This window comes from Mirounga leonina, unplaced genomic scaffold (assembly GCF_011800145.1).
Source record: "Mirounga leonina isolate KUSES-001 unplaced genomic scaffold, KU_Mleo_1.0 Mir_174, whole genome shotgun sequence".
NCBI lineage: Eukaryota > Metazoa > Chordata > Mammalia > Carnivora > Phocidae > Mirounga > Mirounga leonina.
This window is the reverse complement of record NW_023270451.1, coordinates 17,339,318-17,355,748: the sequence shown is the minus strand read 5'-3', so window position 1 is coordinate 17,355,748 and position 16,431 is coordinate 17,339,318. Positions and strand designations below refer to the sequence as shown.

Sequence of the window (16,431 nt, the reverse complement as noted above, 5' to 3'; positions counted from 1 at the left end):
CAGATAATGTATTATTTGTTTCAGGGGTACAGGTCTGTGATTCACCACTCTTACACAATTCACAGCACTCATCACAGCACATACCCTCCCCAATGTCCATCACCCAGCCACCCCATCCCTCCCACCCCCCTCCACTCCAGCAACCCTCAGTTTGTTTCCTGAGATTAAGAGTCTCTCATGGTTTGTCTCCCTCTCTGGTTTCATCTTGTTTCATTTTTTCCTCCCCCTAATTCTGAAATTAGCAAGAAGCAATAGCAAGTGACTATCTTACGCTAGTGCTGCAAAAGAAAATAAAGTGTTGCATTTACATCTCAATAGATGTCCTGCAGAACCTATCATTTTTTTGGAATATAGATTTAACGTTCTTTCACAAAGTTTTTCAATCGGTGACTTCACATTAAATAAGGAATTCAATGGAATTAAAAGTCATTTCCAAAGCATAAAAATATTTCATTTGCCTTTTTGTATAAAGGCTACCAGTTTATGATTTTTGTTGCTTCAGGTTTAAAATTCCTTCCTGTTTGTCTCCCTTTGAAACAGTGTGGCTAGTTCTTTCTTCATGACTGGTCACTATTTTGACCAATTATAACAAATGCATAATAAAGTAACACACATCTACAAGCCTTCTCCATAGCTTCAATTATTTTGAAATCTTTTCTTTTTCATCTTCCTCACCAAAATACGTTCTGTCTACCTTTTATGCATATATATGTTTTATCTTTTAACAGCTTTGTAAAGATTATTCATTCTGCGGAGCTTAAATTAGTAATTCAATCAGAAAACTGGAAACACCGGTACACATAAGAGATGAAACTCTTTAGATTAAAATTGTCTCTTTAATGTTCTACCTTAAAACTACATTGGCCTTCCTGGGGGGCGGGCAACACAAATCACACCATTTATCTGATGTTTTGCTTTGACTTGGCTTTCTTTTTCTTTTCTTTTCCTACATGCTTGGATGTGTGTCTGTTTGCTTTTTTCTAGTTTAGGTTTTTATTTTATTTTTATTCAGTCATTTGTTACCTGAGTATATAATACCAAAACAAGTGATATCTTTTCCCACATGTAGCTTCAGTTCTAATGGAGAGGTGCGTTTTCTGAGCCCTTCTCTAAGAAGTTCTTTCTTGTTCCCTTCACTTATGACTATTTGGCCAATCAGCGTAGAACTCTGGAATAACATTCCTTTTGTCCACCAAATTCCATATACTTTGCTTCATCGTGTTTACAGGTTTAATATTGTAGGAAAATACTTAATTAGCCTCCTTTTATTCATTTTTGAAATGAGTCCACTGGTGCACTTGTATGATTTTGCAATTTTCCTTTTCACTTATGTATATATATTTATTATATTTCCAGTCTATAATGTATTTTTATTGTATTTATTATCTAGGATCTATTTTTATTGTATTTATATATTATACATACATATATGCATCACATTTTACCAGACCATAGTTACAGATTGATTTCTTTGGGTTAATTTTTGCTAGTACTGCTGGGCCCTTTCAATTCAACGTCTTCAGTTCAGTTATAGTTTCTTCTGATTTCTCCGATTGTTGCTTCTTCTCTGCTTAGTTTTTCATCTGGGAATTTATATGTTAAGTGTACTGGCTCTCCTCAATATATCTTTTAGGTGTTATTTATCTCAGTACTCAGTGTCCTTAGTTTATTCTCTCATTCAGAAAGAATTCCTTGCTTTTAATTTCTATTTCACCAATTCAATTTTTTACAATATCCAACCAGTCATTTACCATGCCCATATGGATTTTAATTTACAACACTTTCAGCTGCCATTCACTCTTTAATACTGTCAGACTGTTCCCCCTTCATAAACTAATGGCTGTAGCTTTAGAATTATAGCATTCCCTTGCGTCTCGTGGAAAATAATTTTTTGAGCATTTCCAGTAACTGTTTCATAATGAAAACTTGCTTCTTACTCATCACATCAATCTTCTTTTTTTTGGATCATTTTTAAAATGCTTTTTAGAGAGGGTGTTTAGGCATATTTGATATGAGAATGGGAAGAAACATGCTAAGATGGGGCAGTTGTTATGATGAGCCCCGGGGTTCCATGTCAGTGACGAATCACTAAATTCTACTCCTGAAACCAATACTACACTATATGTTAACTAACTAGAATTTAAATAAAAACTTCAAAAAAGAAAGGGAAGGAACACTCTTAAGATAGCTTATTAAATATTTCTTTCAAACATAAAGGGAAATAGAAAGCACAGAGATTAATTACAGTTATTGGTCTTTTAAAGTGCCTGCAGTCTGGGGATAGAAGAATGAGGACCAGAGACATCTGCAGCTCTGGATTTGCCTCAGGGCCACAGAGACACTTTAGATTAAGTAGGAGCTATACTTCTGCTAAATTACCTTTTCTAGGAATGTCAATTAATCTGCTACTATCTGCATTTAGCAGAAATTATTTCAAAAGCCTGGTGCATGAATATTATCATTCTGCATCTCATGATTCCATTATGACTCAGATATTTTACTATTTTTATATTATCTCTCTCTATTTTTCCCTTAATAATATTTTTGCTTATTATCCTGGTACTGTTTTGCATGTTTTCTTGCTTTGATTTATGTTAGTCTTCATGTTCTTTTCTGTATTGCTGTTTTATTTTACCATTTATCTCTCTAATGTGTAAGCGTCTTTCTTTTATATTCTTTTAAATATGTATGTATTTTTTAATTTATGACAGAGAGAGACACAGTGAGAGAGGGAACACAAGCAAGGGGAGAAGGAGAGGGAGAAGCAGGCTTCCCGCCGAGCAGGAAGCCCGACGCGGGGCTCGATCCCAGGACCCTGGGATCATGACCTGAGCCGAAGGCAGATGCTTAACGACTGAGCCACCCAGGCGCCCCTTCTTTTAAATATTTTTAATCCTCTTTCCTCTTATTGTTTTCATATTATATTTTGCTCTTCTTGTCCTTACTTCTTGTTCTCACTTTATAATCCAATCCACATTTATGATTATATTTTTCAGAAGTTTTAGCATTTCCACCCTCATTATTAATCTCTTCTACCGCTAATGCTTTAAACTATTTATCTCATTGCTTTCTAAACTTTAATTTCCCTTATCTTAAATCTAGTTTATTTTTATTACTTTGGAAAAATCCTATTTTTCTATCTTTGTGGTTTTCAATTCTATTATTTTAATAGAAGTTTATGCCTTTTAACATAATTAAAGGTTTAATTTTTATAGTTATATCCTTATTTATGATTTTACTCCTTTTCCTAAGACTTTCTCTAGTTTCTTTCTGTATTTTTTACCTAATTGTTTTTATTTATAATAAAAAAGTGACTGTACAGGTACCCCTTTGTTCTTATGAATAGATTGTCCATTCTTGTAGCTCTCCCAAAATTCTAATTCTTGGCAACTAAACACATGCACAATTTAATTACCTTCTGTGAAAAAGTATACTTTCCAAAGAAGAAACAAGACATATCAAAACAACATAATTTCTTTAAATGATATAATATCCTAATGACCCACATTATCCAGCTCTTACATAAGGAATTCCATATTCTCAGAGTCAATGGTCCTATAATTTTTGAAATTTGGAAAAATGTCCATATCAATATACACTCTACTTAAATTCATACGTAGTAGAAATTTACAAACAGAATGACTCTCCACCTCCATACAATAACTAGGCTTGCTGAGGAACCAGGTTGCATTGAATTACTCAAGAGATGGCCAAAGTTGACTGCCCTTTATAAGACCCATTACAAGTTTTCTGCATCATTTTTTTCCATCAGTCCAATTCGAATATTCTTATTACTAGTAAATTCTCCTCTCTTCTCTAACGGACCACAGAAAGAATTTCTTGTTATCTGCATCATCCTACTTAGAAGTCTTTATAATGAGAATAATGGACAGGGAAATGTTGTTCAGGAGGGGGTAGTAATACAGATGATCTTTTTTCTTTTTCATTTTATTTCTTACTTTCATTTTTCAATTCAGCTGCCAAGATGGAAATATTAAATAATTCTATTAAGTGACTTCCCTTAGGCCATGAGGCTGCTTAAGCAAAAAGAACAATTAGCTGGAGGGCAGATGGCAGATAGCAGAAAAGAATGCAGTAATATTCCTGGTTCCGAGTATGTGGAAAGCTAAACACCTATCATTTCCCTAACAATGTGGAAAAAAAAAAAAAAAAGGAACCTGGAGAGTATGTCTATTCTATAAAGTATGTGTTTTTTTTTTTTTTTTTTTTTAGTTAATATGATTTTCAGCTCAACCCCCATCGAGTAGATCTTTTAATTTGTTTTAATTTGGAAGATACTTCATGAGTAGCTTTGTAAACTCAGCACTTGTAAACAAAAGCATCATAATCATCAGCACCATTATTTCTCCCAAAGGAAAATATGGAATGGGTAAGTAGAAGTGCAGAAGTGTGACAACTTTCTACTAATAAAATAACCAAAATTATGTGTATTAGGTCTACTCAGATTTTTTGTCGTGTGTTTTTAAAGGACCTACCTAAAAGTTGTCTCTCTGTAGTGAGGTTTGCCTCTTTTTAAAAATCTTATAATACCATAACAAGTCACCCAAGAATTAACATATTCCTCAGATTTTTTTCCTTCGTGCTACCACAATTATCATTAGACTTTTTCTTTTGAGTCCTGTTTTGACAAGGACTATCTGGCATCTTACTGACAGTGTGTTTGAATAGCTTAAGATCCTCAATGTGTTGGCAGGTACAAAGATCAATACCAGTTTTGTCCTGTTTCTATGATTGTAGAGGACCTCAGAGCATGCATTTTTTATGTTAACCTCACCTCTGAACACATATTTTTTCAAACTTTATTTTTTCTTTATACCAAATTTCTCACTTAATTTTTGCCTGATTATTTTTTATGTATTTTGGTAAGTTAATTAAATTAGTCTAAGATAGTGGTACAAATACAAATACATGGACATATGTAAGGTGAATGCTGTGTTTTTACTTGTAAATTGATCCTTAAAATAAATATTTTCTTAGAATGAAATGTGAGCTCTAATATTTTATGACACTCAATAATATGAGTCATTCATTCCCAAATTTCTTGCATCTTGTTTTTCATTTCAACAACAGGGGTTTCAATTGTGGCATAGAACTATAAATTTCACAATTCACCAGGTTGCTGTCAACTGCATTAATGAGCTATATTAGGTGTTCTACATTATGATTCATATGAACACAAACCACAACCTGCAAATTTAATTGAGTTCCAGGTAACAATCTCCTCACTTTGAAACATTTGGCAGTTCCAAGCTTATGTAAAACAGCTATTTTTCAGCTACAAGGACGTATCAGTATAACATGTGTTATAATTATCAATTTAAATGGCACGGTGTGGTAAATTTAACTGCATTAATGACATCTTCTCTTGTCATCTGGACAATGATAGTGCTATTTACTTCAGATTCAAGTGTGTACAGGGAAACGTACAGATTTATTTCCTCCCCCAAAAGATGCACTGTTCTTTATGGTTTTTTTAATTATTATAAAAGTTAAAATAATTACTAAAGAGCTAAATGCGTCCACTTGAATCAACTGGATAGAATAAGTGCCAGTATATTAGAATCATTCTTAGATCGTTTCATTAAAGAGCACATAAAATTAACAAATATTGGGAAAGAAAAAAGTCAGATACCAAAGGAACTAACTTATGAGCCTTTAACTACTAGAACCATTTGCTCTCAAATGTATGTTTCAATTAATTATAATTTGTTTACACTGTAACAGTGAATCAAATAAATCTTTGACATTTCCCCAATGATTGAAGAGAGTTTTGAACCATCTGAGATACCTCTATTTCTTACCATTCAGACTGTTGTCTTAACTCGGCCAGCTGATGAAGCCGTTTAAGTGCTTTTTCTTGTTTCTTCTCATCTTTCCATGACTTGGAAGCTACGTTTCGAGCAAATTCCCGTTGCTTTAATTCCTTCAGTCTCTATGGACAGAGAAGAAAAACAGAAAGGGCACTATAAATAATATTTTTTTCCATCCATAAGGCTCCTTATTAAACTTTGTCCTGGGTGCAGAGGTAACTTTCTGGATGGACAAGAGTAAAAAAGTGCTTTTTCCATCGATGTTATTCTCTTCTCCAAGATAAATGTAGTTGTCAACTGGCTTATTTATCAAGCTTGTCACAATCACTACAGAAGTGTGCTGCCAAGCTGAACCCCAGTTCTTGTTGGGACCACCCTGGCTACATATCTGCAATCATTTATGTGCCTGTGAAAACGCAAGTCAAAAAATGTGTGATATATGAATGGGTGAAGGGAGAGGAGGTTATAGGGTGCACTTTCCTCTCAACATTGCCCCCAGCCCTCTAACTTGTAAAACATACTTACTCTTCTTCATGCAAATTGATGCTATTAAATATACTTGGTGAAATGAGCTTGTTTCATTTAAGAGCATCTGTTATATTGTGAAAGATTTAGTTCAAAGCTCTAAATGGGATTCTTAATTCGTTTTTTCCTGGTGGAGGTATTTATCCAATGCAGATTCCTATTTTTTTTTTAATTTTATTTATTTATTCATGAGAGACAGAGGCAGAGGGAGAAGCAGGCTCCCAAGGAGCAGGGAGCCCGATGCGGGACTCGATCCCAGGACCATGAGATCATGACCTGAGCCGAAGGCAGACGCTTAACCATCCGAGCCACCCAGGCACCCCCAGATTCCTATTTTCTATCCAGGATGATAAAAATGGGTCAGGGATTTAAACTCAGATTAGATGCTTGGCCTTGCTTGATTTAAATTAACCTACCACTTCTTTTAATTAATCTTTTCTCTAAAACAATTGGCTTACATGCAAATTGGATGTTGCTCATTACCTGTTTGGATTTCTACTTCAGAATTGGCCACTAAACACACCTAATGATATTGAACAAATTGAGAAACAGCCATAATCAAATGAGCATCTTGAAGCTTGGCACTTAATCCTGACTTGAGAAGATATTTGAAGATTAGTCTCTCTTAACCCGTACAAAATGATTTCAAACTGTCTGAAATCTATATCCATTTAATTTGTTTTCATTTTCCCAATCAGGTAGAGAAGATATTTCCCATGAATGGCAAAAACCACATAGCTCTCCAGTGAGGTCATAATGCAGTAATGGACTATTGCCCACCCATAAAGCAAGAGCCCCAAACTTTAATGATTATCAGCTTTTTCCTGAAAGGGGACATGCTTATGGGAGTTGGCGGCCAGATAACCACATCTGGGCTAAGTATCTGAAAAGGGAGGCAAGACCAACTTTTCAAAGAGAGGATATTCTAAGCACAGAGAACAAGGGCGCCTGGGTGGCTTAGTCAGTTGAGCGTCCGACTCTTGGTTTCAGCTCATGTCATGATCTCAGGGTCGTGAGATCGAGCCCTGTGGGCTCTGCTTGAGTCTGCTTGAGTTTCTCTTTCCCTCTGCCCCTCCCCCCAGCTCTCTCACTCTCTCTCTCTCTCTCAAATAAGTAAATAAATCTTTAAAAAAGAAAAAAGAGTTTCACAGAACTAGAAATGGCCAAAAGGGGAACAGTGGAGTCAATCTGGATTCAATTTTTTTTTATGTTATGTTATGTTAATCACCATACATTACATCATTAGTTTTTGATGTAGTGTTCCATGATTCATTGTTTGTGTATAACACCCAGTGCTCCTTGCAGAATGTGCCCTCTTTAATACCCATCACCAGGCTAGCCCATCCCCCCACCCCCCTCCCCTCTAGAACCTTCAGTTTGTTTCTCAGAGTCCATAGTCTCTTGTGGTTCGTCTCCCCTCTGATTTGCCCCCCCTTCATTCTTCCTCTCCTGCTATCTTCTTCTTCTTTTTTTTTAAACATATAATGTATTATTTGTTTCAGAGGTACAGGTCTGTGATTCATCAGTCTTACACAATTCACAGTGCTCACCATAGCACATACACTCCCCAATGTCTATCACCCAGCCACCCCATCCCTCCCACCCCTCACCACTCCAGCAGCCCTCAGTTTGTTTCCTGAGATTAAGAATTCCTCATATCAGTGAGGTCATATGATGCTTTGCAACGACATGGATGAAACTGGAGGGTATTATGCTGAGCGAAATAAGTCAATCAGAGAAAGACATGGATTCAATTTTTGACAAAAGCTTTAGAGGTTTTAAATAGCAGAAAATTTCAAGAAATAAAATTATGGCCCATGTGTAAAAAAACAAAGCAAAACAAAACAAAACAAAAAACAATCAACAGTTCTCTAGAGCTGATAAACAGCAGAGTGTCTAGGCCTTAAGAGACAGCCATGGTCAGAAGGGAAAGGTTTTTAAAATCTCCAATCTTACTTACCCTCCTACTCATACTTCCTTAGCCTCCCTATACATAATAATCTAGTTTTTGAAGTAAAAGCTTGCCTTATGAGCAAAGATCTTTTGGAAATTGTTCTACACAGTTTAAGAGCCCACATAAACTCTCTATATTATATTTATTTAATATTTGATATTACTTGTATGTAAAACCTGAATAGCCTAGGAGAGGACATGTATTTATTTGCTCACAACAACTGACACTTGACTGGAATCTCCTTTGAAACTTCCAGGTATGCCTCTGTTTCTTTCATGAGCATCCCAGATTCCCAAACTGCACTGCTAGCTCTGAGTTACAGAAATGATTGAGAATTCTGTCTTATTTACCCAACAACACATACTGTTAACTACTACTATATAATAGGGACATCTAATTGTCAAACCAATAATTTTCCCTTCAAGGAAGACAGACAAGTGAATAAATATTTTTATAAGATGGTATTGAGTTTCTCAATAGGGGTGGACACAAGATGTGTTTGAAGCATAGAGGAAAAGTTAAGACTGACTGAGGAGGTAGAGATTTATTGTGTTAAGGAAGTCAGCAAAGTTAAACTGTGTTTAAGGAACACAGAAAATTGGAAGAGATTTTATTTAAAGACATCTAGCCACAGATTTGGCTTAGCAAATGCTGAATGCTCAAGGCTGCACAGAGAAAAACCTCAGAGATCTAAAGAGGGATCCCCTCAAATTTTAAGGAGGCTGAATTGCGTGAAAAAAACTACTCAAAGCCAAGGAAAGGGCCACCTGAAAGAATTAATGGCCGCAGCGCCTAGCATTCATATAGGGTCAGGAATAGCACCTGTTCTCACCAACGAAACTGGAAAAACTCATGGGACATTGAGTTTAGAATTCAGGGAAATCTTGGGGCATCTGGGTGGCTCAGTCAGTTAAATATCTGACTCTTGATCTCAGATCAAGTCTTGATCTCAGGGTTGTGAGTACAAGCCCTGTGTTGGGCTCCATACTGGGCATAAACCTACTTAAAAAAAAAAAAAAAAGAAAGAAATTCAGGAAAACCTTGCTTCAGTAGAGAATAATTTGCTGTGGATTGAGGACTAATTTTGATTTGCCTAGCAAATCATAAAAGCAAGAGATCCAAGTATAAACCTGACTGCAAGTAACTTCATTTCATTTCAGAACCAAATTTAAAGAAATTTATATGAATACAAAAATATTCAGCAAAACCAAGGAAAATTTAATAACATCTAACAACCAAAGATTACCAGGCATGCAAAGATTATCAAGAAAGCACAGCCTAAAATGAGGAAAATAGTCAATTGACATCAATACAGAACTGATCAGATGCTAGAATTGGCAGAAAAGGACATTAGGACAGTTATAACTACATCCTATGAGCTCAAAAAGTAGATAAAAGGTGGTGATCAGCTGGACAATGGTGCAATTGGAGTCTCTGAAAAAGGGAGAGGGAGTATTTGCAAATGTAATGGGTGAAAATTTTCCAGATTTCCTGAAACCCAAAAACCCATAGATACCCCCCAAAATCTCAAGCATGAGAAAACTATACCAAGACTTGTTATTATCAAATTTTTAAAAAAATCAGTAAAAAGTGGAATTTTTAAAAAAAACATCTAAAGAGAAATGACATATTGCTATACAGAATCAATGAGTAGGATGGCAAAAGAATTCTTATTGGAAACAATACAAGTGAGAAAACGTGAGGCAACATATTTAAATTTCTTGACAAAAATTAAAAACTTCTCAAAATAAAATTTTATACTTAGTAAAAATATCTTTTTTTTAAGATTTTATTTATTTTATTTTAGAGAGAGAGAGAGAGAGCACATGAGCAGGGGGAGGGACAGAGAGAGAGGGAGAGAATCTCAAGCAGACTCTGTGTTGAGCATGTATACTGGCATGGGGATCAATCTCATGACCCTGAGATCGTCACCTGAGCTGAAACCAAGAGTCTGACACTTAACCAACTGAGTCACCCACGTGCCCCCAAAATATCTTTTTTTTAAAGAAGATGAAATAAAAATATTTTATTTTATTTTTTTTAAAGATTTTATTTATTTATTTGACAGAGAGAGACATAGTGAGAGGGGGAACACAAGCAGGGGGAGTGGGAGAGGGAGAAGCAGGCTTCCTGTGGAGCAGGGAGCCTAATGCGGGGCTTGATCTCAGGACCCTGGGATCATGACCTGAGCCAAAGGCAGACGCTTAATGACTGAGCCATTCAGGCACCCCAAAATAAAAATATTTTAAGACAAGAAAAACTGGAAAAATTCAGGAGCACACCCACAGAATATGTTAAAGAATATCACTGGGCAAAAGGAAAATAAGACCAGATAGAAATGTGTGTCTGCACAAAAGACTAAACACTGGAAATTGTAACTACAGGATAAATAAGACCTATTTCTTAGTATTTGAATGTATTTAGAACATTTAAGCAAAAAAAAAAAAATAGCCATGTTTTAGCTATAAATAGGGGATTTATAACAAATTTATAATTAAAATGTTTGACAACAATAACACAAAACCCAAGAGAGGAGAAAAAACAAATATGTTGAAAGGTCTTACTCAATACATGAAATAGTAGAGTAACAATTGAAGGCAGACCGTGATCAGTAAAGAAGTGCACAGTATGCTCTATGGCAACCATTAGTATAATAAAACAAAGTGTTTTAGCCAATAGGATAACAAAGAAGATAAAAGGAAATCATTACATTTACTCAATCCAAAAGAAGGCAGAAAAAAAGTAAAAAGGAAGGTAAAATAGATGGGATAGTTACAAAACAAATAGCAAGGTAACAACTAAAATCTAAACATATCACTAATCAAATTAAATGTAAATGGTCTAAACACTGGAATTAAAAGTTTGTATCAGTTTGGATTTAAAAGTAAGCTCCAACTGTATGGTAACTACAAAAACACTTTAAAATACAGATACAACTGGTTAAAAGAATATAAAAAGATATATCATGTCAACAGCAGGGAAAAGAAAGCTAGAGGGGCTCAATCACTATCAAGCAGAGTAGATTTTAGAACAGATTTATTACCGGGAATAAAAAAAGGGTTATTTCATAATGATATGGAGTAAATAAATCAGAATGACAAAATAAGCCTAAATGTTTCTATGCCTAATAACAAAGCTTCAAAATACACAAAACAAAAATGGATAAAACTACAAAGAGAAAAAGTTAAATCCACAATTATATTAGGAGTTTTCGATGATCTTCCATCAAACAACAGAATGTTAATTGCAAATACCATATTTTTGGAACTGGTTACACCAACGTGATCATGCTTTTATAAAATACTCTTCCAACAGTTGACTTGTCTAATGAAAAGAGAACTGGACAGATAGGGAAGACTTCCAAGAATCTGGGGGTCAAATTTTGCCAACCTCATATTTTAGCTTGGGTTTTCCCAAGTTTTTACTTTTCTTCTCCCGTTCTAATAAAAATCCACTTATTTAAAAAAAAAAAGTCATGTCCTATAATTGTCAGTAATCTTAGTCTAAACAGAAAACAAAGCAGTTGAAAATAAAGTTCTTTGACAGTATAGAGTTGATCGGTTCTTATTGAGAACAGCACAAGACAAATATATTTCAGAAAAACAAAAGTTGTTATCTCACACATTTACAAAGAACTGCAGAAAGCTCATTAATCATTGCTTATCAGCAGGGACTCAGGGTGAATAGGTTAGAGCAGGTGAAGTTGAACCTCCCTGGGATGGGGAGTAAGAAAGACAGAGAGTAGCACCTAACAATAGGGGGGCAATAAAACAAAGTGTCTGGTGTCCAGAGGTGTTGGATGATAGATAATACAGTGTAGGGGTTAAGAGAAGGATTCTGAAATCAGTAAGACATGACTTTGTATATTGTTTCTGTCACTCACTAGCTTTGAGTCTCTAAGAAGTTTACTCAATCTTCCCAAACTTCAGTTTACACATTTGTAACTTGGCAAACGATCACTATTTGCCATGTAGAGTTCTTGGAATTATTATTTGAGTTGATGAAGGTAAAAGTTAGTATCAGTTTGGATACTAGCACAGCACCTGATATATAGCAAACTCTCAATGGGTATGAACTATGATCACTTTTAGAGGTAAGGAATGGTCAGATTTTATAGATCTTTGGGAAGCAGCAGAAATAAAAAGCCCTTGATTTACCTGGCAATGGGGAGCTATTAAGAAAGAACACTTGATTGATATTCTTACTGAAAACAGAGTGTTTGAGTAGTTTTCATCTGGATTTTACAAAACTGGTAGGTGTAGTCTTTTCTTTCTTTTTTTTTTTTTTTAAACCACAACAAACATTTATTATCTCTCAAGGTTTCTATAGGTCAGGAGCAACTTAGCTGAGCAGTTGCTGGCTCGGGATTTCTCATGAAGGTTTGGTCTAGATGTCAGGTGGAGCCGCAGTCTTCTGGAAGCTCAACTGAGACTGGAGGGATCCCCTTTCAAGGTGGCTTGCTCACTCCTTTTCACAAGGCTATATGAGTATCCTCACAACATGGTGACTGGCTTACCCCAGAATGAATAATTCAAGGAGAATGACAAGCAGAAGCTACAACCTTGGAAGTCACATAGCATCATTTCCACCATATTCTTTTTTTTTTTCTTCTTTTTTTTTATTATTATGTTATGTTAATCACCATACATTACATCATTAGTTTTTGATGTAGTGTTCCATGATTCATTGTTTGTGTATAACACCCAGTTATTTCATAACACCCAGTGCTCCATGCAGAACGTGCCCTCCTTAATACCCATCACCAGGTTAACCCATGCCCCACCCCCCTCCCCTCTAGAACCCTCAGTTTGTTTTTCAGAGTCCATCGTCTCTCATGGTTCGTCTCCCCCTCCGATTTCCCCACCTTCATTCTCCCTCTCCTGCTATCTTCTTCCTTTTTTTTTTTTTTTAACATATAATATATTATTTGTTTCAGAGGTACAGGTCTGTGATTCAACAGTCTTACACAATTCACAGCACTCACCATAAGACAGGAAAAGGAAATGTGCTGGGTATGTTCCTCACTCTTGTCTTGAACAATTTATAATGTTTCATCAAAACATGTACTTTCTGTAAGTCCATGATCTTCACTACTGAAGAAAATTATAAATTTTGGATTCAAGTATGATTTGTTGGCAGACTTTCCTTTGATAAATCTTATTCGAAGTTTGCTCTTGGGTATTACTATTATCTAAAATGGATCTCAATCAGGAAAAAGGGTAAAAGTATTTCCTAGAGGGAAATGGGGACTAGTTCATGTCCTTGTATTTGGCAAAGGAATTTAAAAGAGAACGTACAGAACAGATGGTCTTCCTGGTCCTGAAGAGAGGCCATGGTCCTTGCCCAGATCAAAAGCAATTTAATAAAGGACAGATGCAAGGGTCAGGTTAAAGGAAGTAAAACAGTCCTCACATATCTTCTCCAGTTTCACAATGCATTTCATTCGCTCTCAACAAAAAGTCACATAAGGCTTATGGAGATATAGTTGCTTAAACACATTTATGAAATATTTGGAATTTAATTTTTCTCTCAGCTTCATTTTAAAGCACAAACTAAGCAATCTTTATTTCCCTACCTGCCAACATGAATGTTTGGCACATGCCTTGCAAGTGGAATTCAGCCGTGAATAGATAAATGAAGAGGCAAATTGATCAGGTCAGTGAATCTCTGTGTGCTTGGAATGGTAATATCCCCAATATTATTGCGTACTGGTCAGAACATGCATGTGAGCCTCTGCCCACGCTGGTAACCACTCTCCATTCACCTTCACTGGAGCAGGACGGCACGTGTAAAACAGATTTACTCATGTGTATCTACCTTTTTTCCTCTCTTAAATAGAATAATTCTTTCTATCCCTGCATTTTCATCTATAGATCCCAGGGTACTTTGCTGGCATTCATGTTATTCTTCACAGAGGAGCAAAACCTCAATGCAAAAGGTCAAAATTATTAACCTCAGTTTAGAGACAAAGAAACAAACATAGAAGTTTAAATGGCATGATCCACACCAAAGCAGACACCAAGCCAAGAACTGTGACTTAAAAACAGAATGTCTGATCTTCATAAAAGTAAGGAAAAGTCAGAAGAGCTTATGTAAAATTCTAGACATTTATAATAGTTTCATTTTGTGAAATTAAAAGTCTACCCTGTTCTTAGATATTGTTCATTGTTTAGAAATGTTTTTACCGAAATGATTTGGGAGACATTTATAGATAATTAACAATAACCTAAAACAGGAGAGGGCATAATTTGAACAACAATATGATCAAGACAAAAGAATTAAATTATATAAAATGTCTTTATTATTTCTCAGAAGAATTCTACATGTTGAAATGGGACTTTCCTTATTTTCTGCTTTTTTGCGTGTCGTCTTTTATGTGATCTCGTCGCTATACAAACACAGATAGTGAAATGAACTAAAATATTTTAAGGTCTCCCATCTTCTTGGAAGATACAGCCTGGGCTACTCACCAGGATGAGCTCCCTGCTGTGTTCCGGAATGAATGCTTCTGAGCATATTCCCTTGGTTGAATTCACTCCTCTGAGGACCAACAGAGCCACAAGCAAGCCAGAAATAGGTGAGAAGAAATGAACCTGGAGCTGATACTCTGCCTCCATCCATTCCTTCACAAATGCTGTTAAATACTTCACAGCAGTATCTGGAAGATTCTTCATATCCCTGCTGAAGTAGGAATTGCTGGCCTCTAAATCTAATTGCTTATGGTCACCCCGCTGTGCTGTGACAATCAGGACCTAGAGATTCCTTGTTGGGCTCATTTCCGGACTCTTTCACTGACCAGGCCCAATATTCAGGAGATATGGCCAGGTCTGAAGACACCACTGTTATGTGCGAGTTTGGGGATGTTTGTAGATTCTAAAATAACCTAAAAATGTGGTTAATATAAAAGACATTTCTTTATAACCCCAAATAGCCTGAGGTACCTCTGTGGCTTAGGAGGGGACTATACTCAGGTGGGTAAGGTAGATGCCCCTGACAAGCCACCATGCCAACCCCTTCCAAGGCCCAGGATCCCCTGAGAAGTCCTCAAACAGCAAATGGACAGCTCTGGTATTCCCATTTCTTCTAAGTTCCGTTCATCCTCTAGCTATTGGAGTCAGGATTCGAGTCAGCTGTGACACAACGCACAAACATTTATTGGATTTTTAACAGTAGGGTTTATTTATTTTCTGTGCCATGGTATAAAGTTTTTAGTACTTTTGTGAGCCACATTATATTAGGCAAGAATATAGCCAATAAGAAGCAAGGTCAATATCTCTAGTGGTTGTTGTGAAATGATTAGCAGCATTACAAAGGAAGTGCTTTGGTGATGAGTGAATGCAAATTGCTTTTCAAACTGGTTTAGTAGTAAAATTCAAGGAGCTTTTAATCCTCACCCTTCTCCAAGTTCACAGCATGATAAGAACACACCCACCATATTAGAATAGTATTAATTCCCATTAAGTGTCTGCAGAAAGTATGTCTAGGTTTGGAGAAATCCAGCATTTCTGGAATGAACAAATAGAAATTCATTAATTAAAGGTTATGACTTGTGTCAACATCTGATTAGATTAATCATTAGTTAATAAGACCTCAAAAAAATAATTTTGCATTCCATCACAGTCTAGACCATGGTGAATAAATTCAATGTAAGAAACACAAGAATGTAGATTAAGAAAATCCAGACACTTTTTCCTCATGTAACTGGGTCTCAAAACTGCAACTATTTCTGTGGAGAAAAAGTAGAGAGTATCAGAATGTTTCAGACATTTTTTAGTCTAGTATGTAAATTATTTATAATTTATCTTTATAAAGTATTATTCATGCTATAAAAATGTTCAAATAAAGTTTACAAATCTCTGCCTTTTAGAAACACCTCCAAGTGTCAAAATGTAGAGTTAGAATGGGTCTCAAAGGATTAATGTGTTAAGGTATCAAATGGGTTAAGGATATTTTTGTGAGGTTCATTTCTATCTTTGGCATCATGCGGACCAGAACAAGGCCTTAAGGGACTATTTTCTGTGTTTATTTTAATTTATTTTTTTAAAGATTTTATTTATTTATTTAACAGGCAGAGTGGCAGGCAGAGGGAGAAGGACAAGCAGACTCCCCGCCAAGCAGGGA

General features: G+C 35.7%; 1 protein-coding gene across 1 annotated transcript in view; it reads right to left on the bottom strand.

The window, feature by feature from the left end:
- The window catches only part of ZNF804B (zinc finger protein 804B), a 96,568-nt gene that overhangs the window by 3,880 nt on the left and 76,257 nt on the right, over nt 1–16,431 (bottom strand). The window contains exon 3 of the mRNA XM_035021385.1: nt 5,823–5,953. Within this exon, the coding sequence (XP_034877276.1) occupies nt 5,823–5,953 (131 nt within the window). The remainder of the gene's footprint in view (nt 1–5,822; nt 5,954–16,431) is intronic.